General features: G+C 47.3%; 1 protein-coding gene across 1 annotated transcript in view; it reads left to right on the top strand.

Moving 5' to 3' along the window:
• The window catches only part of ZAP70 (zeta chain of T cell receptor associated protein kinase 70), a 188,315-nt gene that overhangs the window by 51,286 nt on the left and 111,748 nt on the right, over positions 1–25,281 (top strand). The window contains exon 3 of the mRNA XM_068233768.1: positions 20,949–21,109. Within this exon, the coding sequence (XP_068089869.1) occupies positions 20,949–21,109 (161 nt within the window). The remainder of the gene's footprint in view (positions 1–20,948; positions 21,110–25,281) is intronic.

Here is a 25,281-nt window from a genome sequence, read left to right on the forward strand (position 1 = left end):
ACCTGTCCTGTGTCACGGGGCCCATTCATCTTCCAAATCCTCCTCCATTAGGCCCATACATGCTGTCGGCATACACACACGCACCACGCTAGCGGCGTGTATGTGGCTAATGGAAGAGTGGCAGATTCGGAAGTGGCTGCTGTGACACAGGACAGGTAACGTATAAATGCACATATGCACAATTGTGCATATGCGGATAATTTCTGAGAGATTTCATGCTGAAATTGATCAAGAATCAGCCTAAAGTGCATGGGCAGCTGACAGACCTCTCAGATTTGATTAGAGAGAGATTTGTCTCTTGGTCGAGTCTTTAGTGTGAGAAAACACGGAAAAGCCGCCGCGTGTACTCAGAACAAGGCGGCTGATTCCGCGTCCAACACGGCGGTTTGCACGCGTAGGCCTACATCCACTAGTATGGCTGAAAGCGGAGAAACCGCCGCATGCTCTGATAGTGGTGCGGCCGGTTCCGCGTCCAGCGCGGCGGGTGCTTTACAACACGTCTGGTGTGGCTGGGACTGAGAGGCAGAACTTTTATGACAGCCAGAAGGGAGTCAGCTGACCAAGCCGGTCAGCTGACGATTCAACCAGTTCCCATTGGTCCAGCACTTAGGGGAGGCGCTGGAGAGCGCTTTACTATATATACTGGGTGCTGGTCATTCTCTGGTTGTCTGCCATTGCAATCACTACGTGGAAGCACTCAGACCTATTGTCAGATACTGTGTTACCATTCTGTTATACTTCAGACTAGTTCCAGGGTGTTGATGATCAAGGACCTCACACCCAAGATTAGGAATCTGTGTTACCATTCTGTTATACTTCAGACTAGTTCCAGGGTGTTGATGATCAAGGACCTCACACCCAAGATTAGGAATCTGAGTTACCATTCTGTTATATACCAGACTAGTTCCAGGGTGTTGATGATCACGGAGCTCACACCCAAGATTAGGCATTGTTTATTATCTGTTATGACTTTCTGCTTTCCTGACTACTCTTCTGATCACTGATTCGGTACTTCGCTATATCTGATACTCTGTTGCCAAACCCTGCGTTCCTTAGGATTACCGAACCAGCCTTCTGTCTGTGTACTTTATCTGTCTGTGTGTTGCCGACCTGGCTTGTCCAACCTTGAGAACTATCTCCCAGTTAGGAGATAGTTCACAGATCAGTTAGTGACACCTTCCTTGGTGTCACTCACGCTCTGGCCCTTCCTACCCCTAGCCTTACTCCTCCCTTCGGGAGAGTCTCTGGCTACTGGAAGGAACTTGTTCTCTTGTGCAGTATTCCTTACTGCTTTTGTACCTGTACTCCAGGTATTGTCCTCAAAGTATTACTGTTGCACCCAAACACTCATACCTCAGGTGTCCAGAGGTTAGTGATATATTCCTTACTGCTTTTGTACCTGTACTCCAGGTATTGTCCTCAAAGTATTACTGTTGCACCCAAACACTCATACCTCAGGTGTCCAGAGGTTAGTGATATATCTGATTATCGGTGATACTGCAGATCATCAATAATCAGGTATATATCTGTATTTTTGGTGATACTGCAGATCGCCAATAATCAGATCCTCTCTGTTACACCGATCGTTACAGAACGGCAGACCAAATGCAAATGGACGCACTCACCAGCCGTCTGGGCGCACTTACCACTTCGGTGGAAAACATCATTCAAGTGCTGGGCAGCCACCAGACATTAATGGACGCTTTGTCTGGAACTGTACAAACCCTCCAGACGGCTGTGAAGGAAGTGCGAACTCCTCATAGCACAGACATACGTATGCCTGTACCTGAAAAATTTTCTGGTCACAGATGTGACTTCCGAAATTTTAGAAGTAGGGTGTTATCATACTTTGAGTTAAGACCCAATTCTTCAGGAACGATGGCCCAAAGGGTTACGTTTATTAAAACTTTGTTATCAGGCGATTCTCAGACCTGGGCCTATAGCCTTCCCAGCAGTCATCAGGCCCTGACCTCTGTAGAGGAATTCTTTAAAGCTATGGCTATAATTTACGATGATCCAGACATTGCCTCGACTTCTGAGTGGAAGCTCAAACTTTTACGTCAAGGCAAGAGTCCGGTTGAAGATTATGCTGCTGAATTTAGGAGATGGTCAGTATCGGCCAGGTGGGACACATTTGCTCTTTTAGATTGTTTTTTTATCAGGGTTATCAGACGAGGTCTCCAATCTTATGTTAAGTCAGCCTGAACCTAAATCCATCGATGAGGCCATTTCATCCGCCATCAGGATAGATCGCCGGCTGCGCTACCAGAGACAGACTCGGGGAAAAAAAACATGTGAGAGTAGTGTCCCACACTGCACCCCCAGTGACTCCACTTCCACCCGCTTCACCTCCACCGGAGCCAATGCAGATTGGTCGGTCTAAATTGTCTCAAGTGGAGCGGAAACGCAGAATATCAGAGCAGCTCTGTCTTTATTGTGCAGAGGGGGGTCACAGAGTGCAGAATTGTCCTAAGAGGTCGGGAAACGGTACTGCCTAGGTGTAGTCGGGGGTAATACCCTAGGCGTGCAATTTTTACCCCTAGATGATAAACATTTGCTTCTTCCCTGTACTGTTTCGTGGGAAGATAGGTTTGAAGTCACGGAAGCTTTCATTGACTCAGGCTCAGCGGCTAATTTTATGGATTGTGAATTTGCAAAAAAATTAGGTATTCCAGTCACCCCGGTAAGACCACCGATTCAGGTTACCGCCGTAGATGATTCTCCTCTGCAGGGTAACAGTCCTCTGTCACAAACTCTTGAAGTGGGAGTCACTATCGGGGTGTTGCATAGAGAAAGTGTGCATTTTTTTGTCTTATGAATGACAACCTCCACGATCATTCTTGGCATGCCTTGGTTACAACTTCACTCACCTCAGATTAATTGGGCCACTGGTCAGCTAACGAGCTGGTCTTCCCATTGTCTTCATCATTGTTTAGCGAAGGTAACCTTGGGTAAGACCAAGATTCACGTGGAAGAATTGCCAGATCAATATTCTGAGTTTGCGGACGTGTTTTGTCCTAAGTCAGCCGATAAACTTCCTCCACACCGCCCTTTCGATTGTCCAATTGATCTCCGGTCTGGTTGTATGCCCCCTAGAGGTCATCTGTACAATTTATCTGGGCCTGAGAAATTGGCCATGCAGGAATATATCCGTGAAAACTTAGCTAAGGGGTTCATTCACCCTTCCCGGTCGCCTGCTGGAGCAGGTTTCTTTTTTGTAAAGAAAAAAGACGGGGGCCTTCGGCCGTGCATTGATTATCGGGGCCTGAATAAAATCACAGTAAAAAAATCGCTATCCATTGCCTTTGATGGACGATTTATTCACTCAGGTCACCAATGCTAAGATTTTCTCAAAATTGGATTTGCGGGGTGCATACAACCTGGTACGGATCAGAGAGGGCGATGAGTGGAAGACGGCCTTTAACACACCCGATGGGCATTACGAGTACCTGGTGATGCCCTTCGGGTTGTATAACGCCCCGGCCGTCTTTCAGGAGCTCATTAATGAGGTGTTCAGAGAAGTTTTAGGCAAATTTGTCCTGGTATATCTGGATGATATACTAATCTTCTCAGCCAACCTCTCTGAGCATAGGGATCATGTCAGGTTTGTGTTGCGCAAGCTAAGACAGAACATGTTATATGCCAAGTTGGAGAAATGCATTTTTGAGGTAACATCTGTCGCCTTTCTGGGGTACATAATTTCAACTTCGGGCCTTTCTATGGACCCTGCCAAAGTCTCTGCTGTTCTGGAATGGCCTCAGCCGGTGGGACTGAAGGCTCTCCAGAGATTCTTAGGGTTCGCTAACTACTATAGAAGGTTCATAAAGGGGTACTCCACAGTCATCGCACCCCTCACCAGCCTCACAAAGAAAGGGGCAGATACTAACCACTGGTCCCCTGAAGCCCTTGCTGCTTTCTCCACCCTGAAGGAATTGTTTTGTACTGCCCCCATTTTGAGACACGTCGACATCTCCTATCCTTTTATTGTGGAGGTAGATGCCTCGAAGGTTGTGGTAGGGGCTGTGCTGTCTCAGCATTCTGGGTTGCAGGGAAGGTTACACCCGTGTGCCCATTTCTCCCGTAGATTTTCACCCGCAGAGAAAAACTACGATATAGGCAACAGGGAGCTCCTAGCCATTAAGTTGGCCTTTGAAGAATGTCGTCATTGGCTAGAAGGAGCAGAACATACGATTACAGTTTACACTGATCACAAAAATTTGGAATACATCGAGGGGGCTAAGAGATTGAGTCCCCGACAGGCTCGGTGGTCACTGTTTTTCTCAAGATTCAGATTTGTAGTTACGTATACCCTGGGTAGTAAAAGCATTAAAGCAGATGCTTTATCCAGATGTTTTGAGCCAGAGACAGCACAGCCCTCAGACCCAGAGACTATTCTCCCACAGAAAGTGGTGTTGGCAGCCACAGAGACCTGGAGGAACTGGACTGAAACGTTAAGTCCATTCCAGCAGGATGTCCCTGAGGGAAAGCCTGAGGGGGTCATGTTTGTACCGTTGCCATTCCGCCTCCAGATATTGCAGATGTTCCACTCCCACAAAAATGCTGGACATCCTGGGGCCACCAGAACACAGGACCTTGTTGCTAGATGTGCATGGTGGCCTTCATTGGCAACTGACTGCAAGGAGTATGTGCAGTGTGTGCAAGAAGTAAACCCTCCCGTCAGGCACCTGTGGGAACATTGCAGCCTTTACCCACCCCGAGTGAACCATGGACCCATTTGTCCATGGATTTTGTGGGTAAACTCCCGAAGTCTGAGGGCATGTTGGTCATTTGGGTGGTAGTCGACAGATTCAGTAAAATGGCCATGGATTTTGTGGGCGAACTCCCGAAGTCTGAGGGCATGTCAGTCATTTGGGTGGTAGTCGACAGATTCAGTAAAATGGCCCATTTCGTGCCCCTGAAAGGACTCCCCTCGGCCCAGGAGTTGGCCGATCTCTTCATCCTGCATATCTTCCGGATACATGGCATTCCGGAAAATATAGTGTCAGATCGGGGAGTCCAATTTGTTTCTAAATTTTGGAGGGCATTCTGTCATCAGTTGGGCATGGAACTCTCGTTTTCGTCGGGCTACCACCCACAGACCAATGGTCAGACCGAGAGAATTAATCAATCTCTGGAACAGTTTCTAAGGTGTTATGTTGCAGATGCACAGACTGATTGGGTCAAGTTCTTGCCGTTTGCAGAATTTGCACACAATAATTTGAAAAGCTCTTCTTCTGGATTCTCTCCATTCCAGGTGGTAACAGGAAGGTTGCCCAGGTTTTTCACATTGCCAGTAGCTTCTACTCCGTTTCCAGCTCTGGAGGCTTGGCAAAAGTCATTTAAAAATATTTGGGGAATTGTGAAAAAGAATCTAGAGAAGGCTTTTCAGAGTCAGAAAGGACAAGATGACAAGAAACGTTCCATAGAGTGGAAGTTCCGGCCAGGAGACTTGGTCTGGGTGTCCACTCGTCATTTGGCTTTAAAACCGCCTTCACCCAAGCTAGGACCCAGATTTGTGGGTCCTTTCCCAGTAACCAGGAAAATCAATAATGTTACTTATGCCATTGATCTTCCTGCCAGCATGCATGGTGTGAGATCGTTCCATGTATCCCTGCTTAAGCCAGCAGTGCATGTAGATTCCACTCCTCCTCCCCGTGATGGTGGATGACCAACCTAAGTATTAAGTGGAAAAGATTTTAGACTCACGTATTGTACAGAACTCAGTACAGTATCTGGTTCACTGAAAGGGTTATGGCATTGAGGAAAGAACATGGGTACCTGATTGCCGCATGCTTGCGGATGAATTAAAGAAGGAATTCCACACCCTACATCCTGAGAAACCGGGTAGGAGCTGTCCGGAGTCCACTCCTCAGGGGGGGGAGGGGGGGGGGGGTTACTGTGAGAAAATGCGGAAAAGCCGCCGCGTGCACTCAGAACAAGGCGGCTGATTCCGCCTCCAATGTGGCGGTTTGCACGCGTGGGCCTACATCCACTAGTATGGCTGAACGCGGAGAAACCGGCGCATGCTCTGATAGCGGTGCGGCCGGTTCTGCGTCCAGCGCAGCGGGTGCTTTACAACACATGTCTGGTGTGGCTGGGACTGATAGTCCACACAGGTTCAGAAGGACGCGCGCGCTGAGAGGCAGAACTTTTATGACAGCCAGAAGGGAGTCAGCTGACCAAGCCGGTCAGCTGACGATTCAACCAGTTCCCATTGGTCCAGCACTTAGGGGAGGCGCTGGAGAGCGCTTTACTATATATACTGGGTGCTGGTCATTCTCTGGTTGTCTGCCGTTGCGATCACTACGTGGAAGCACTCAGACCTATTGTCAGATACTGTGTTACCATTCTGTTATACTTCAGACTAGTTCCAGGGTGTTGATGATCAAGGACCTCACACCCAAGATTAGGAATCTGTGTTACCATTCTGTTATGCTTCAGACTAGTTCCAGGGTGTTGATGATCAAGGACCTCACACCCAAGATTAGGAATCTGAGTTACCATTCTGTTATATTTCAGACTAGTTCCAGGGTGTTGATGATCAAGGACCTCACACCCAAGATTAGGAATCTGTGTTACGATTCTGTTATACTGTTATACTTCAGACTAGTTCCAGGGTGTTGATGATCAAGGACCTCACACCCAAGATTAGGAATCTGAGTTACCATTCTGTTATATACCAGACTAGTTCCAGGGTGTTGATGATCACAGAGCTCACACCCAAGATTAGGCATTGTTTATTATCTGTTATGACTTTCTGCTTTCCTGACTACTCTTCTGATCACTGATTCGGTACTTCGCTATATCTGATACTCTGTTGCCAAACCCTGTGTTCCTTAGGATTACTGAACCAGCCTTCTGTCTGTGTACTTTGTCTGTGTGTTGCCGACCTGGCTTGCCCGACCTCGAGAACTATCTCCCAGTTAGGAGATAGTTCACAGATCAGTTAGTGACACCTTCCTTGGTGTCACTCACGCTCTGGCCCTTCCTACCCCCAGCCTGACTCCTCCCTTCGGGAGAGTCTCTGGCTACTGGAAGGAACTTGTTCTCTTGTGCAGTATTCCTTACTGCTTTTGTACCTGTACTCCAGGTATTGTCCTCAAAGTATTACTGTTGCACCCAAACACTCATACCTCAGGTGTCCAGAGGTTAGTGATATATTCCTTACTGCTTTTGTACCTGTACTCCAGGTATTGTCCTCAAAGTATTACTGTTGCACCCAAACACTCATACCTCAGGTGTCCAGAGGTTAGTGATATATCTGATTATCGGTGATACTGCAGATCATCAATAATCAGGTATATATCTGTATTTTTGGTGATACTGCAGATCGCCAATAATCAGATCCTCTCTGTTACACCGATCGTTACATTTAGTAAATCAACCCCATTATGGCTTGTTTTTATCATGTTTATAGCCTTCTCAAAATGCATAATTTTGATAAGTAATGTTTTAGCTCTTGGCTTGTATGGAGGGGAGAGGAGTTGAGGGTTGGGCATAGGGCAGAGGTGAGGTTAGCATTATGGTAGATTGCACCAGGATTGCATAGATGCAGTCACATATAACATGTACCTTGGGTTAGCGCTGTACAGTACTAGTTTTAAAACAAGGTAGCTTATTCTTAAGGTGGCCTCTAATGATCCATTTTTCATCCAATTTTACCAAATCTATGTAGTACAAGGGTAAATTCAGTGAATATATTGAATGGATAATTAAGGCAGTTACCGTATATTACATAAAAATGGTAAGATTGGATGAAAAAGATTGGATCATTAGCGGCCACCATTAGAGCATATCTGGATCTGTCTTAAAGTGAACCCAAGGTGAAAATAAATGAGGAGATAAACAATTGTATTAATCCTCCTACTCCTAAAAATGAATCATAAAATAATTTACAAAGTAGATTGAATGTTTTGTTATCCCTGCTGAGTATGTATATATATATATATATATATATATATATATATATATATATATATATATATATATATATATATATATATATATATATATATATATATATATATATATATATATATATATATATATATATATATATATATATATATATATATATATACATACATACAGTGGCTTGCAAAAGTATTCGGCCCCCTTGAAGTTTTCCACATTTGGTCATATTACTGCCACAAACATGAATCAATATCATTGGAATTCCACGTGAAAGACCAATACAAAGTGGTGTACATGTGAGAAGTGGAACGTAAATCATACATAATTCCAAACATTTTTTACAAATAAATAACTGCAAAGTGGGGTGTGCGTAATTATTCAGCCCCCTTTGGTCTGAGTGCAGTCAGTTGCCCATAGACATTGCCTGATGAGTGCTAATGACTAAATAGAGTGCACCTGTGTGTAAACTAATGTCAGTACAAATACAGCTGCTCTGTGACAGCCTCAGAGGTTGTCTAAGAGAATATTGGGAGCAACAACACCATGAAGTCCAAAGAACACACCAGACAGGTCAGGGATAAAGTTATTTAGAAATTTAAAGCAGGCTTAGGCTTAGATACATATATATTTATATAGATACATATATATATATATATACACACACACATTTTTATGTTTGACTCCTCAATTATTATTTTTTTCTGATTCTATGATAAATAAAACCATGAACAATCATATACAAAATTATTTTACACAAACGGGGGATTAGGTGCCACAAAGGGGTCTTAGGGTTAGGCAACACCAGGGGGGTTAAGGTTAGGCACCACCAGAGGGGTCTTAGGGATAGGCACCACCAGGGGAAGGTTCTGTGTGAGAATAGAGAGAGGTTCGGTTATAGTAAAATATCGGTAAGGATTAAAGATATTTTACTATATGAATGAAGTAGTATAATATCGCTAAATTAAACTATAGTTTATCACTTTTACTGGTCCTAATTTTAGTAAACGTAAAAATATAGGTTACAGTGAGGAATAGTAGAACATATATATAATCTAAACAATATTTTACGTTATATTTTGGCACCCATTTTACTAAACAATAACTTTAATATTGTTTATATCTGGTATCCTTTTAAAGAGACACTGAAGCGGAAAAAAAATTATGATATAATGATTTGTATGTGTAGTACAGCTAAGAAATAAAATATTGGGAGCAGAGACATAAGTCTAAAGGTGGCCATACACTGGTCGATTTGCCATCAGATTCGACCAACAGATAGATCTCTCTCTGATTGAATCTAATCAGAGAGGGATTGTATGGCTGCCTTTACCGCAAACAGATTGTGAATCGATTTCAGCATGAAACCGATCACAATCTGTGGTGGTGCTGCCTCTGCCTTCCTCCCTCCCACATACATTACCTGCTCCGCCGGCGCGTGTCCCTGCTGTCACCGATGTCTTTTCCTCCGCTGGGTTCCGCGTTCCGGTCCGGTGGGCTTCACTTCTTTCTGTCTGGGGAAGTTTAAACAGTAGAGGGCACTCTACTGTTTAAACTTCCAGCCGGGACAGGAAGTGAAGCCAGCCAGACCGGAACGCGGAACCCAGCGGAGAAGAAGACATCGGTGACAGCGGCGACACGCGCCGACGGAGCAGGTAATGTTTTGCCGCTGTATTGCGTCGGTCGTCTGGCATTCGAACGACGCTATCGACGCACTCCCGACCCACCAGCGATCGAGAAAAATCTTCCGCACGGACGGCTCGACGGGAATCGACAGGAACGATTGATTTAGGACGGAAATCAATAGTTTGCGTTTGCGCAACGATTTCACAGCAGATTCAATCACAGTGTTCGAATCTGCTGTATATCGGCGGGGAAATAGTTAGGTCTATGGGCCCCTTATTATGGTTTCCAGTACAGGAAGAGTTAAGACACTCTAGTTGTTATCTATACAAAACAAGCCATTCAGCTCTGCCACTTTCAAAGTGGCAGAGAGCTCTGTTATCTGAAGTTTATTATCTCAGCTGTCAGGCTTTTTCTTCTGCAGAGAACAGTTCAGGACAGGTCAAAAGTTCACAGCCTGCTCTGTAAAAAAATCATTTAGAATGCTTAGTAGTGGGGGAAAGTGCAAATATTAGAGAATGATGCAATGCTATAAAAAAACACTATATAACTAAAAAATAAAAATATGAGGATTTTTTTTGCTTCTAATATTCTAGTAATTATCCGTACTACACAACCAATTCATTATCTCATAATTTTTTTTTCGCTTCAGTGTCTCTTTAAACAAAGCCCTTAAAGGACTTACGAGCCCAAATAGTAAAAAAAAGTTAAGTACCTTAATCATTTTTAAATGCACGGAGGACGCCGTCCGCGCCCTCCGTGCTGTTCCGCCGGGTCCCCGCAGTCTGATCGCCCCCCGTGCCGCTCCCGACCCCACGGACGGGGTCGGGCTCCCCTTCCCCTCCCAAGATGGCCGCCGGAGCCGGCCGCGTCTGCGCAGTCCGCATACGCGCAGTCCGCATACGCGTTAGTGCGGCTGCGCAGCTCTAGGGCCTCCCCCCTCGATCCACGCTACTGTGCGTGGATCGGGGGGGAGGCCCTAGAGCTGCGCAGCCGCACTAACGCGTATGCGGACTGCGCAGACGCGGCCGGCTCCGGCGGCCATCTTGGGAGAGGAAGGGGAGCCCGACCCCGTCCGTGGGGTCGGGAGCGGCACGGGGGGCGATCAGACTGCGGGAACCCGGCGGAACAGCACGGAGGGCGCGGACGGCGTCCTCCGTGCATTTAAAAATGATTAAGGTACTTAACTTTTTTTTACTATTTGGGCTCGTAAGTCCTTTAATATATGCATGCCTTCCAATATGGTTGGCATTATGGAATTATACATTTGACTCTGCTGTCAAATATGTCATTCATATTTCTGAATGGATGGGGGAAAGAAGTGATATGACAAAAAATTTCTGCAGCACTAATCAGATTCAGGAGGCTAATGATTGAACCCTATCAGCTTGACTGGTTAAAGGACCACTATCGCCAAAAAAAAGGTAAAATTTTAACTATGGTACATGTAAATACACATAAATGTAAATGTACTATAAATTACTTTTCTCCTAAGTTGCTGGCACTTACAGTAAGTACATAGTAAAAAATAAAATATCTAAAACATTTTGGACTAGTCATTCTCCTCAGAGGATTCTCAGTATTTCCTTTATTCTTTGCAAAAGCACTTTACGGAAAGAAACCGATACAAAGATGTTGGAAAGCCTGTCTCCCCACTGCCCATTACTCTGGTAGTTGAACTGAGCAATGGATTGTTTTTGAAAATAAAAGGGATCCCTGGGACTCTCCCATGAGGAGATGGACTGGTCCAAACAGCCTATTGTAATAGCAACTGAGGAATAAAGTGATTTATAGTGCACTTTACTGATAAACAAATGTACAAATTACACAGCATAAACATGCATTTTAAATATTACAAATCACGATAATGGTCATTTAGCTGTTCAGACGTTCAGGAAGACGATTCTGGCCTTCTCTTTTTTTTCTTCCCTTTTCCCTACCAATTCACCTTGTTTTCCCCCCTGAAGGTGTGCAGTGTGGTCTGGTGTAGCCTAGGACGCTGGTGTGGGTCGTGGGGAGTCCAGGACCTGGAGTTGTTTCCACTTTGCCGCTACCTGGGTCTGTCATCTGTGCAGGTACAGGCCTTGTGGAGTCCACCGCTGCTACCCAGGAGATCAGGGCTCCACTGAGGTAGGACACTGCGCTGATCAGGAAACCTCTGGCCTCGATGGATGCCGGCTCCATCCATCCATTGGCTGCTCCTGCTCCACCACAGCAGAGACACCTCTGGTTCATCCCCTAAATTATGCCAGACACTAAACCCGAAGTAAGGACCGCCGCAGCTGGATGCTTCTGTGACAGCCAGATTATCTTGACCAGCCCTGCTAAATGCTGCCCAGGAGTCGGGACCCACCACAGAAATTAACACTACTGCACCTTTTGAACTGGAACACCTTGGCCAGCACTGCCAGATGTCAGCAATCAGGATCCTCAGCAGCGTCAGCCATCACCGCAGGTTTCTTTCATGAAGAACTGGGTCATCACTGCTGAACCTTCCCCCTGTCCCCCTCCCCCCATGTCTCCTTAGGGATGACAGATGTTTGCCAAGTGCAAGTGGTGGCACCGTAGTATGGCAGCCTCGGCTCTTGACTTTCGGACATTATTCCCCCATCCTTCCAGAACCTGTATAAGCCAAAATCAATTCCGGGTACAAACCCCCGTTTGTGCTTGGTGAAATAAATTATTGTGATTCTGATTCTAATCACTTGACATGCACCATGCTGCAGCTCAGTCTCAGGGTCTTGGTAATCTTCTTATAGCCCAGGCCCCTTTTATATAGAGCAACACTTCTTTTCTTAAAGCAGACCTGAACTCAGAACATCCTCTCTGATCTAAAACATACGCAACAGCATAATAACCTTTAAACAAAAAAAAAAAAAAAATCTTTGTTACACCTGATACAAATCCTAAACTAAAGTTTCTAGTTCCTGATTCACGGCAGATATATTTTTACCTTAGTGCTGTGCTTTTAAATGGCCTTCCTTATCTTCCATCTCTGCCATAGGCAGTCATGTGACACAGGGGAAAGATCAGATTACAATTTATGATTAGACACAAATGAGGCTGAACTCTCTAAATACATACAGGATGCATTACTTTATGTATTTATTCAGTCCTGTACAAGAGTTAAGGGTCCACTTTAAGATCCTCAGAGAGTTCTCTGCAGGCCCGGATTTACATCACAAGAGCCTATAGGCACAGATGTCCTTTCACCTTAGACTTCCCCCTCCATGGACTTACAACCCCCCACCGCACTGCACCACAATCGTGCTGGCTGGCCCAGCTGTCACTTTTTCCTTGCCTGTCATAGGCAGCTACAGGTGTCCCTTAGCATTAGGTAGCCAGAGGTGCCCTCAATATTAAGAAGCTAGTGGTGCCCCACCGGTGGAATGCCGAGAGCAGGGTGAGTAACCTCTCGTTTATGCTCTGCTCAGGACTCTGCATAGGGAAGGAAAGAGGAAGTCAGTAGAGAAGGGGAGTGAGACGTCTTTCCATCATCAGGCGCCTGTAGGCACGTGACTACAGTGCCTTATGGTAAATCTGTCCCTGGTTATCTGCCCTGAGGTGCCATGTTGAACTTCCAATGCCCAGCATGAGAGAGTGATAACACCAAAATGAACACACCTGAGACCCTGTAACAGAAACATGTAGCATGACTCTGGGGAGGGAAATCTGCTTTTGCTACTAGTGGTTTAGACATTAATGGCTGTGTGTTTAGTTATTTTTATGACAAAGGAAATTTACACTGTTATGTACACTGACTACTTTACATTGCATCAAAGTGTCATATCTTCAGTGTTGTCCCGTTAAAAAATATAATAAAATATTTACAAAACTGAGGGGTGTGCTCACTTTTGTAAGATACTGTATACATGCAGATGCAGGGTACTGCCCCTGGTGGTTCTACCATCCTAGACCATGGTCTGAATGGACTGTGCATTAGTGATGCTCGGATTTTTATTATTAGAGTTTGGTCGACTTCGGTCGAATATTCGAGTCGAATATTTTTTACTATTCGATATCGGACTTCGAGCTCACTATTCGAGTCGGTATTCGAGCTGACTATTCGAATTGGCCTTAAATAGCTTCCAACACTTGTTTTGAGGGTGAATGATGCAAGAAACATCTTTTTTCCCAAGTAACAACAGCAAGTGATTATGTGGGGATGTTCCTTTAAAAAAAAAAGGTGGAAAGAGAAGAGAAGTTGTGTCCAAAATAATAATCTTCTCCTCCTCCTCCTCCTCCTCCTCCTCCTTCGCAGCTATTTTTGAGCGTAATAAATAGCTGGTGGCGCACGCATGTTGGAAGCGCCATTGTATGTGCTCCCTGGCAGTGGAAACACACAGACAGCATGAGGTAAATTCAGCAGCAGCAGCAGGAGGAGGAGGATGATTGTGTGGCAGCAGGCAGTCAATGAGGCAGGCAGCGAGACATAATAGGCTGTGTGGTACCTAGCGGTGGTACCAGGCCGTAAATACACAGCATGAGGTTCCAGACAGCGGTCGTGAAGCCCACATCATGTCCAATACACAACTGGGACAACACAGTTTTCAACCCGGACACCTCTAAAAATAATATCACAAAGTATTAATAAAAAGAATATATTTTTTTTTTGTTTTTTTAAAGAAATGCAGCTATTTTTGAGCGTAATAAATAGCTAGTGGCGCACGCATGTTGGAAGCGCCATTGTATGTGCTCCCTGGCAGTGGAAACACACAGACAGCAGGAGGTAAATTCAGCAGCAGGAGGAGGAGGATGAGTGTGTGGCAGCAGGCAGTCAGGTAGGTAGGCAGCGTGACATAATAGCCCTGGTACCTAGCGCTGATACCAGGGCTGTAAATAAACACAACAGGAGGTCCCAGACAGCAGTCGTGCAGCCCACATCGTGTCCAATACACAACTGGGACAACACAGTTTTCAACCCGGGCACCTCAGAAAAATTAAACCTTTTTTTTTTAATGGTTTATTTATTTATTTATTTTTTTACAGCAAATTACACAGATATAGCTATTGTTGGACGTAATAGCTGGTGGCAGAGTGGCAGCAGAAGGTAATTCTGTGTACCCTGGCAGTGGGAAACACAGACAGACAGCAGCAGCAGCAGGAGGAATGGAGGAGTAATGAGAGTAGCTATTGTTGGACGTAATAGCTGGTGGCAGAGTGGCAGCAGAAGGTAAATCTGTGTACCCTTGGCAGTGGGAAGCACAGACAGGCAGCAGCAGCAGCAGGAGGAATGGAGGAGAGTAGTGTGAGTGTGGCAGCAGGTAGGTAGGCAGCGTGACATAATAGCCCTGGTACCTAGCGTTGATACCAGGGCTGTAAATAAACACAACAGGAGGTCCCAGACAGCGGTCGTGCAGCCCACATCGTGTCCAATACACAACTGAGACAACACAGTTTTCAACCCGGGCACCTCAGAAAAATTAAACCTTTTTTTTTTTTTTTTTTTTTTTTTTTTTAAAGGTAAATACAGGCAGCAGGGGCAGCTATTGTTTGACGTAATAGCTGGTGGCAGAGCGGCAGCAGAAGGTAAATCTGTGTACCCTGGCAGTGGGAAACACCGACAGACTGACAGCAGAAGGGCAGTACACAGCAGCCCACTGTAGATGTAAAATGTGTGGCTGCAGGCGACGTAATAGTCAAAGTGAACCAGGCTGGCTTAGTGAGCAGGAGCCAGGAGGTGGTAAAGGGTGGTAAGGCACATTAACGATGGTTCTTCCGGCAGCCAGTTCATGTCCCCCTCTCGCCGACAACAGGGGCCAGGAACTCGCCTTCCACCCACGCCTGGTTCATCTTGAGAAACGTCAGTCTGTCCACAGACTTGTGAGTCAGACGTGAGCGTTTCTCGGTGACCACGCCACCAGCTGCACTGAAGCAGCGCTCGGACAGCACGCTGGAAGGGGGGCAGGACAGCACTTCCAGGGCGTACTGCGCCAGCTCGCTCCAGATCTCCAGGCGCTTGACCCAATACTCCATGGGATCAACAGGGGCATCGCTGTCAAGCCCGCTGTAGGACCCCATGTAGTCAGCCACCATTCGGGTCAGGCGCTGGCTGTGACCGGAGGAGGATGCTGCTGCATGCACCTCCTCTCTAGTCACTGCTGCCGGAGCCTCTACAGTCCTGTAGAGCTCGTTGCTGAGAGACAGCAGGTCTGTGGGGCGCTTGCTGTTGGATGCAGGCACCTGCTGCTGCCTCTGTGCTGGCTGGACAGTGGGGGTGGAAGGCTGGGGGAAGGCTTCCTCCAAGCGCTCAACAAGGGCCTGCTGCAAGCTCCTTATTTGTTGCGCTGGGTCTCCTCCTGCAGGCGGCAGGAACTGGCTCAACTTCCCCTTGAGGCGTGGGTCCAACATCATGCTGATCCAGATGTCCTCCCTCTGCTTCATCTGGATCACCCTGGGGTCCTTGCGCAGGCACGTCAGCATGTGCACTGCCATTGGGAAGAGGCGGGCCACGTGTGCTGGCACATCGACGGCAGTGCTGTCCTCATCCTCCTCCTCTGCCGAATCATCCTCTCTCCACCCCCGCACCAACTCAGCTGCGCTGTGCTGATCCCCCTCATCAGCAGCAAGGTCAGGGACCTCCACCAAGTCCTCCTCCTCCTCCCCCTCAGAGGTGGACTGTGCAGCTGCTTGCCGCTCCTGCTGGTCCAAGGCTGCCGCTCCCTATTCCAGCAAAGCATCAAGGGCCCTGTTCAGCAGACAAACCAGGGGCACCCACTCGCAGACCATAGCATGGTCCCTGCTCACCATGTTAGTGGCCTGCAGAAAGGGAGCCAGCACTAAGCACACCTGCTGCATGTGCCTCCAGTCATCATCGGGGACGATGGACGGGATGTTGCTGGTCTTGTCCCTTCTCTGAGCGGCGGAAACAGTGGCCTGGGCAAGGTACTGGTTGACAGCGTGCTTCTGTTCAACCAGACGCTCCAACATCGCCAGGGTGGAGTTCCAGCGAGTTGGAACGTCAAGGATAAGCCGATGGCGTGGCAGCTCCAGCTCCTTTTGCACGTCTTCCAGGCTCGCACAGGCTGCAGCCGAGCGCCGGAAGTGACGCACAACGTTCCTTGCCGTTTCCAGCAGTTCGCCCATCCCCTGGTAGGTGCGCAAGAACTTCTGCACCACCAGGTTCAGCACGTGGGCAAGACAGGGGATGAGGGTCAGGTTTCCCCTGTCAATTGCGGCAACCAGATTGGCCCCATTGTCGGCCACCACCTCTCCGACTCTGAGGCCTCTGGGGGTCAGCCAAATCCTCTCCTGCTCCTGGAGTTTGGCCAACACATGGGTTGCCGTCAGTTTGGTCTTCCCAAGGCTGACCAACTGCAGCAGCGCTTGGCAGTGGCGGGCCTTCACGCTGCTGCTGAGGCGGGGGGTTTGGCCAGGTGTGCCGGAGGATGGCAGAGGATCGGAGGAACCTGCTGCAGTTCCCCTGACCCTGCGGGGTGGCACCACCCACTGTGTTGCTGCTGCTGCTGTGCCCGCTGCTGCTCTCCCATCCTCACCCCCTTCCACCAAGCTGACCCAGTGGACAGTGAAGGACAGGTAGCGGCCTGTCCCGAAGCGGCTGCTCCAGGAGTCCATGGTGACGTGGACCCTTTCACCAACCGCGTGCTCCAGCCCTCGCTCCACATTGGCCATCACAAAGCGGTGCAGTGCAGGAATGGCCTTGCGGGCGAAAAAGTGTCTGCTGGGGAGCTGCCAGTCTGGGGCTGCACAAGCAAGCAGCGCACGCATGTCGCTCCCCTCCTGCACGAGCGTGTACGGCAGGAGTTGGGAGCACATGGCCCGTGCCAGCAAGCCGTTCAGCTGACGCACGCGACGGCTGCTGGGAGGCAGAGCCCTAACCACCCCCTGGAAGGACTCGCTCAAAAGGCTCTGGCGTGGCCTTTTGCTGGCACGGGAATCAGCGGACACAGCAGAGGAGGCCACTGAGGACTGGCTGCCAGAACAGGCCTCAGTGTCGGCGGCAGGAGTTGCAGAGGGGGGAGGAGCAGTGCGTTTCTGCACTCCTGCTGGTGCTGCTGGAGGAGCAGGAGGGTGGGTGGCTGCTGTTGCTGCTGCTGCTGCTGAAGGCTGTGCAGTGATGGGTGTGGTGCCACTGCCAGCACCAGATGCCTTCAGCCTCTGGAACTCCTCATGCTGGTGGAAATGTTTCGCAGCAAGGTGGTTGATGAGCGAGCTGATGCTGAACTTTAAGGGGTCTGCACCTCTGCTCAACTTCCGCTGACAGTGGTTGCAAGTGGCGTACTTGCTGTACACTGTGGGCATGGTGAAAAATCGCCAGATTGGTGACAAAAACAACCCCCTACGGCCTGGAGCCGCTGCTGCCTGTCTCCCTGTGGTGGTTGGGGCGGGGGCTTGGGTGCGGCTGGTGGTGGTACTGGCAGATGCTGCTGCTGAGCCTGAGACACCAGCAGGCTGTGGGACCTGCCTACTGCTGCCAATGCTTGCAATGATGCGCCTCCTTGCAAGGCCCACAAGCGCATCCTCCTCCTCAGAGCTGCTGATGACGACATCCCCTGGTGCTGGTGGTGGCGGCACCCAGTCTTTGTCTGTCACCACATCATCATCATCATCCCCCTCCTGAAACATGTCCTGCTGGGATGATGACCCCCCAAACTCCTCTCCTGATGCATGGATGGGCTGCTTGACTGTCGCCACAGTCTTGCTGTCCAATCCCTCATCCCCCAAAGTGCCCATCAGCATCTCCTCCTCCAAATCGCCAACAACAGCAGACAATACCCTGATCCTGATGGTGCCTGGGGTAAAAATACTGCTGAGTGACAGGTCGCCAACTTGTGACAGTGAACTGGCCTCCTCCCCAGGCCCTGCTGGGCGGCTGCTGCGAACAGGGGTGGTGGTGGTGGTGGTGGTGGTGGTGAGGGTAGAGGCCTCGGATGCAGAGCTGATGGCGGGCTGCTCATCCTCCTCCTCATCAGTTGCACCACAGTGTCTGCATCCTTTTCCTCAATGGGACGTTTCCGACCCGGCGGGAGGAAAATAGGAGCAGGTACTACACGCTGCTGCTGCTGCTGCTGCTGTGTCTCTGCAGCGTGAGTTGCTCCTGCTGGGCGGCGCCCAAGGCGTCCACGGCCAGTGGCTATAGGAGGAATGTTAGCCACTGACGCAGCTGCTGCTGCTGCGGAACTGTGCATGGTGGCGCGGCCGCGGCTTGCCACAATGCTGCTCCCTCTCCTCTTGATTCCCTTGCTGGCCTTCCCCTTGCCCAAACTGCGCTGGCTGCCACTTCCAGAAATCTTTGATGTTTTGGGCGTAAACAAAAAAGTTTTTTTAAAAGGGCGGGTGAAAAAGTGGGGTACTTTAATGGAGTGGGTTGGTGGGTGAGGTGACACTAATCACTAAGTGATTAGATTGCTAAGTGATTACTAGTACAGTACTAATACAAAATACAATAATTCAGTAATCAGTATAAGTGTGAACAGTGATCAGTGAGTGTGTCCCCTAGTACACTAACTAGAAAATACAATAATCAGTAGTAATCAGATTAAGTAGAAGGAAATAGAGTGTGTGTGTGTACTGAGTGCACGCACACACACACGCAGGAGCTAGCCTATGAACAGTGACTGAGTGTCCCTAGTAGTAAGTAGTAAGTAAGTGTACAACTAGAAATTACAATAATCAGTAGTAATCAGAAGGAAATAGAGTGTGTGTACTGTGCACGCACACACGCAGGAGCTATGAACAAACAGTGACAGTGAGTGTCCTAGTACAGTTACTACAAAATACAATCACTCAGTAGTAAAGGTAGGACAGCAGAAACACTGGTATAATAAACTAACAGAGGACAGGAGGACAGCTGCCCACACAGGCAAGGCCCTGAGGCCTAAAGCAGTGTAAGCTTGCCTGCAGCAGCTGTGTCTGTCTCTATGTAACACACAAGCTACTAACTAAAATACAATGTCTATCTAACTAACAACAATATAGGTGTGTATAGGAGGTGTATGTGAGCAAAAACGCTAGGTAGTTGACCACAACAATAAAGCTCTTGCTAAGCCAAAGCACAAAGGAGCAGATCTCTCTCTGTACAAAGTCAGGCAAGGACGGAAAAACGGAACATGGCGGCCGCTATTTATAGGGTAGGGGCTGGCCAGGGTCCCCCTCTGTGATTGGCTGCCGTCAGAGGGCCTGGGAGCCCTCTGATTGGCTCTAAGGACATCAATCTGGGCTATGACGCTATTCGAGCTCGGTATTTAGTGTTGGGCGAACACCTGGATGTTCAGGTTCGGGCCGAACAGGCCGAACATGGGCCAGATGTTCGGCATGTTCGGCCCGAACGCCGAACTCAATGGAAGTCAATGGGACCCCTGAACATGCCCATTTTGGGGGCCCTATGGGGTCGCAGGCATAAGGGGGGAGCATGCCCTGATCGCGGGGGGGGGGGGGGTCGGAAATTCCCCCCCACCCCCTCCGCTAGCGCTCCCCCCTCTGCCCGCTTCCCCATAAAAAAAGTTTAAGGCAAGTTAAATAGTACCTGGTGGCTGGCACTGGCAGTGGAGTGAGGAGGAGGAGGAGTCCGAGTAGCAGAGTTACGCGTTGAGGCCGGGCAGCGGGTGGTTCAGCGGTAGTACCCTTGTGGTACTTCCGCCCTTTCTCTGACCTCACGTCCTCTATGTGATGATGCATACGAGGGTACGTGTGACGCGTACCCTCGTATGCAGAGGACGTGAGGTCAGAGAAAGGGCGGAAGTACCACAAGGGTACTACCGCTGAACCGCCCGCTGCCCGGCCTCAATGCGTCACTCTGCTACTCGGACTCCTCCTCACTCCACTGCCAGTGCCAGCCACCAGGTACTATTTAACTTGCCTTAAACTTTTTTTATGGGGAATTTCCGACCCTCCCGCGATCGGGGCATGCTCCCCCCTTATGCCTGCGACCCCATAGGGGGGCCGTATTGCAGCATGTTCGGCCGAACAGGGCCCTGTTCGGCCGAACAGGGGCCCTGTTCGGCGGGCATTGAATAGTTCGGGCGAACCCGAACTAAAAAGGCCGAACACCATCAGGTGTTCGGCCGAACTCGAACATCACCCGAACAGGGTGATGTTCTGCAGAACCCGAACAGTGGCGAACACTGTTCGCCCAACACTATCGGTATTCGAGCTCGAATAGCGCTGTTTGATCGAATAGCTCGAATAGTGAATGGGCTATTCGAGTTCACTCGAATAGCCCATTCGAGTAGCTGCAGCTATTCGAGCTCGGTATTCGAGCTCGAATAGCTGAAAAAAGAGCTCGAATATTTGAGCTACTCGAATATTCGAGCTCTGCTGAGCACCACTGCTGTGCATACATCATCATTGTGTTGCAATCAAAATATTCAAGTGATTACAGTACATGAACAGGATTTAAAGTGGAAAAACTTGCAATTACTATATTCCCATATCGTTCTATTTATACATTGTAGGGAGATGCTTTGGAACAAGCAATCATAAGCCAGGCTCCACAAGTAGAGAAGCTCATTGCTACCACTGCTCATGAACAGATGTCATGGTTCCATGGAAGTATTGGTCGAGAGGAAGCGGAGAGAAAGCTGTACTCAGGAGCACAACCAGATGGCAAGTTTCTGTAAGTATGCTACTACTTACCTTTTCAGATTGTTGGCAGCTTTTTGTTTTCATTAGATATTTAGTCTAACAAGAGCAGTCACTTTTTTATATAGTGATATAAAGGATGGACAATTTTTTTTCCTTAAAGTACACCAGTGGCTGCGGAGCTATCAACTTAGGACAGCTGAGTAGCCTGCTATGTACTATGGAGAGAGGCCAATGAGTTAGATCTCCAAGCTGGGAAAAACAATGAATTACACATTGCAATTAAACGTTACCGTTTAGCAATTAAACATGGAATGATGTGGAACTGATGCTACATTGTTGCGGAAGATGGACTCTAAAGCCTGGTACACAAATCCAATGTTCATTGGTCAATGACTGGCCAATTTTACCATGGAACAGTTAAAATTGGCACATACTGTAATGCATCTGGTAATTTGGCCACCACTTTAGGCTGCAATTTAATGAGTGGTTATGGCGACACCAATTGAGAGATTTGGGCGCAGGAGTGCGAAACTGTAGCCAAACTCTGGCTATCTGATTTGAGCAGCTATAGTTAGCTACAGCTTATGGCTACAGCTATAATTGGCAGATAGCTTTACAGTTGCTCTGGTACATTGAGGCGGTACACTCGCTGTAATTAACGGCTTGACAGCTACTCGGGAAAGGGGTTAAAGGGAACCTTAACTGTAAGGGATATGGATGTTTCATTTTAAACAATACCAGTTGCTTGGTTGTCCTGCTGATCTCTTTGCTGCAGTAGTATCTGGATCTCACGCCTGAAACAAGCATGCAGCTAATCCAGTCTGAATTCAGTCAGAGCACCTGATCTGCATGCTTGTTGAGGGGATGTGCCTAAAAGTATCAGAGACACAGGATAAGCAGGAGAGTCAGGCAACTGGTATTATGTTAAAAGGAAAATCCATTTCCTCTTCAGTGTAGGCTCCCTTTAAGTGTTAGGCATATTTGGGGGAGGTTAGTGTTGGGAGTAGGTGGGGGGTGGCTAGTGTTAGGTATAGATATGTGAGGATTAGTGTGAACATTAGGTTACAGTGGGGATAATAGAACATCAGTCCTTAATTGGAAACCCAGATAATTCCATGCACAGCAGCAGGGCTGTGGAGTCGGAGTGGAGAAGTTGGAGCAATTTTTGGGTAACTGGAGCCAGAGTCAGTAGTTTCATGAACTGAGGAGTCAGAGTTGGTTGATTTTTGTACCACTCCCCAGCCCTGCACAGTAATTCAGAACAATTGTGTGTGGAGAGAGAGTCACTTCACGCTTCACGTGACTCCAATGCTTCTTCCTTGCAGCTTGGAAGAAGGAGGCACTGGAATCACGTGAAACACAACATGGAACGCAGCTTAATAACTAAAATACTGTAGCTCTGAACTACTGTGCATGGTATTATTATTATTATTATTATTATTATTATTATTATTATTATATTATTATAAGGAAACCCAGATTCGAATAGCAACACTACTATAAACATTTCCTTACCATGGGCATTTCCTTACACCCATTTGATCAGGCTCCCCTTTAACTACCTCATGTAGTGTGAGGGCCAACAGATTTTGAATATTATGAACAGATTATGCAGGTGAGCTCTCAGGCTAAGTTCACAGTGGTCAGTTGCACAAGGCACGCAATATAATGAGTGTGAACTGCAATGGAGACTGAACATATACTTATACATATACATAAACATATACAAAGCCCGCATGCACGGAGGGATCAGTTACAACACAGCCCTGCGAACAGGCCCCTAGAATTGTATGGGCAGGGAGCTTACATGCAGAATTAGGCTGGAGACACACTGGAGATCGTTTTTGGGACGTTTTTTGTTTTATCCACTGGTTTGCATTGAAATCTCTGCAAAATTGCTGCAAATTAAATTTTTCACAATTTCAATGCAAGTCAATGGCAGTGTTTTTTGTTTTTTTTAACATGAAAACAACCCCAGAAACGCTCTCCGGTGTGACAGCACGGGGCCCTTATTCTGCAATGCAACTGAGCACTGTAAACTAACCTTTAAACTACATGAATGTTGTAAAATTGTCATTGGATTGGCCAATCAAAATTGGATGTGTGTACCAGCCCTAGCAATGAAAATCTGACAGCTGTAGTTGTCACTACTCCCCTTTAGACTTCATTTAAACGCCCAGGGGAGTAAATATACATACCCCCCCCCTGCCACCACCACTGTCCGCACTCCCGCTCACTTGTGCGTTCGTACACATTGTCGTCCGCTTGCCAGGAGATCAATGAATGGGAAAACTATTCCAATTCATTAATCCAAGTCCCCATAGCAATGATTGGCGGCTTCTATGAGAAGCTGCGCAATCATTCTGATAAGTAAAAGTTTACCATCCTCAGTACACTTCCTGTAAGCGTACATATTTCGCTTACAGGACCCATTAAAAAAATGACTGAGGCCATCTTGTGGCCAGATAGTAAAACTACATCTTTTTTTTAAATGCAAAGACCTATTTTTACATTTTAAATTAACCCCTTACCTCCCACATTCCCCAATAGTTACCAACATTTGTTTTTTTTGTAAAAAAAAAAAAAGTTACAATTAAAAAAAATACATAGTTTTCTTGGGGACTGAACTTTTTTAATATGTATGTCAAGAGGGTATATTACTGTTACTTTATAAATGATAGGCTTGTTATTAGTGATGAAAAAAAATGCATCTTTAATTCCAAATAAAATATTGGCGCCAGACATTGTGATAGGGACATAATTTAAATGGTGTAATAACCGGTATAAATGGGCAAATAAATGATGTGGATTTTAATGATGTGTAGGAAGAATGAAAACCGGTGAACAGGTACTTGCTATGGCACAAACCCCATATGGGGGAGCAGCTAAACCGGTAGGATAGGTATACAAAAAATAGGAATCAACTTCTCACTGTACATATAAATTTATTGATCCAAAGTACATAGAAACCCCTTCAAAACCAACCTCCCTCCCCTTAAAAACAATGCCAGCTTATAGAGGAGCGCTCCTTGCATACCTCACTCCGCATCCATACACCCATACATACTCTGCCCTTGGCCAGGGACTGGTTAATGGAGTAGCTTAATTTTAGCGTATGTGCTGGAAAAACAGTCCTTTATGTGAAAAGCCAGTCTCTTGATACAGCATTCCTACTGCTGTGCTTACGAAATGCTGCTTAACCACATCAATTCACATGGGTATCTGTTCCCTGTCATTAATCCAGTGCTTCTCCTGTTTATACTGCGCTATCACAGCGTGAATGCACGCGCTTACTTTTCAAACAGTGTCCATGGGTTACAACGCTGCTACGCAGCACTTACCACCTCTTCATTCCTCGTAACTTCTCCACTTAGGATTTTCAGTTGGGCTTGTATCTGCGGCGTCCCGCAGTTTACGCTGCCACACAGGTTTGTGTTGTGGAGTCCGAGGGAATCTTCCCTGGCCGGCCAGATGATCAGTATAGGCGGGCGTGAGGACGCTAGGTTTCCATGCTCACTCTTGGATGGCTGATGGCCACGCCCGCATACGCGTTATGCCCACTACGTCACGTGGGCTTCCTCAGTGCCAATGCTGTGGATCTAGAGAGGGGGCGTTTCCCAGCCCTTTTTATCGTCATACTACCCTCCTATTGAACAGCCTATTACATGCATAGGGGAAGATGTTTGGTTTCATCTGCGTTTTCCAAGCGCTTGTCAGCGGTCATGTAATGTACACACCTGACATTCACTAGCAGTCAATATTTGAGAATCACCATTCCCCACCAAAAAGATACACTGTATTTAATCATGCGTTCATGCTGCTGAGACTACTCATCTCATATGCAACGTTTAATCTTTATGGAAGTTGTTATTCTTCTTTCAAGGGACATTCAAGACCACACATTCACACTATTTGTTTTCAAATTGATGCATAGTATTTCCTATCCCCCTGTAAAGAAGGTACAATTTCATGTATGCATTAATATCATTCTTTATTTACATACCCACTATTTTAAAGTGAGCATGTGCCATTGTGGCTCAAAGTAACTAGCACCGACCGGGTCTACCCTCAATCAGGCAGAAATACTGCTAAATTAAAATCGGTATTCAAACCCCCAGGATATAGGGTTCCCAAAGTATAGATCCACCTACTTTCCACCTGGTAGAGCAGTCTATCATAGTCTCCTCCCCTTTGGCTCTGCTT

The sequence above is a fragment of the Hyperolius riggenbachi genome, chromosome 1, assembly GCF_040937935.1.
Source record: "Hyperolius riggenbachi isolate aHypRig1 chromosome 1, aHypRig1.pri, whole genome shotgun sequence".
Taxonomy (NCBI): Eukaryota; Metazoa; Chordata; class Amphibia; order Anura; family Hyperoliidae; genus Hyperolius; species Hyperolius riggenbachi.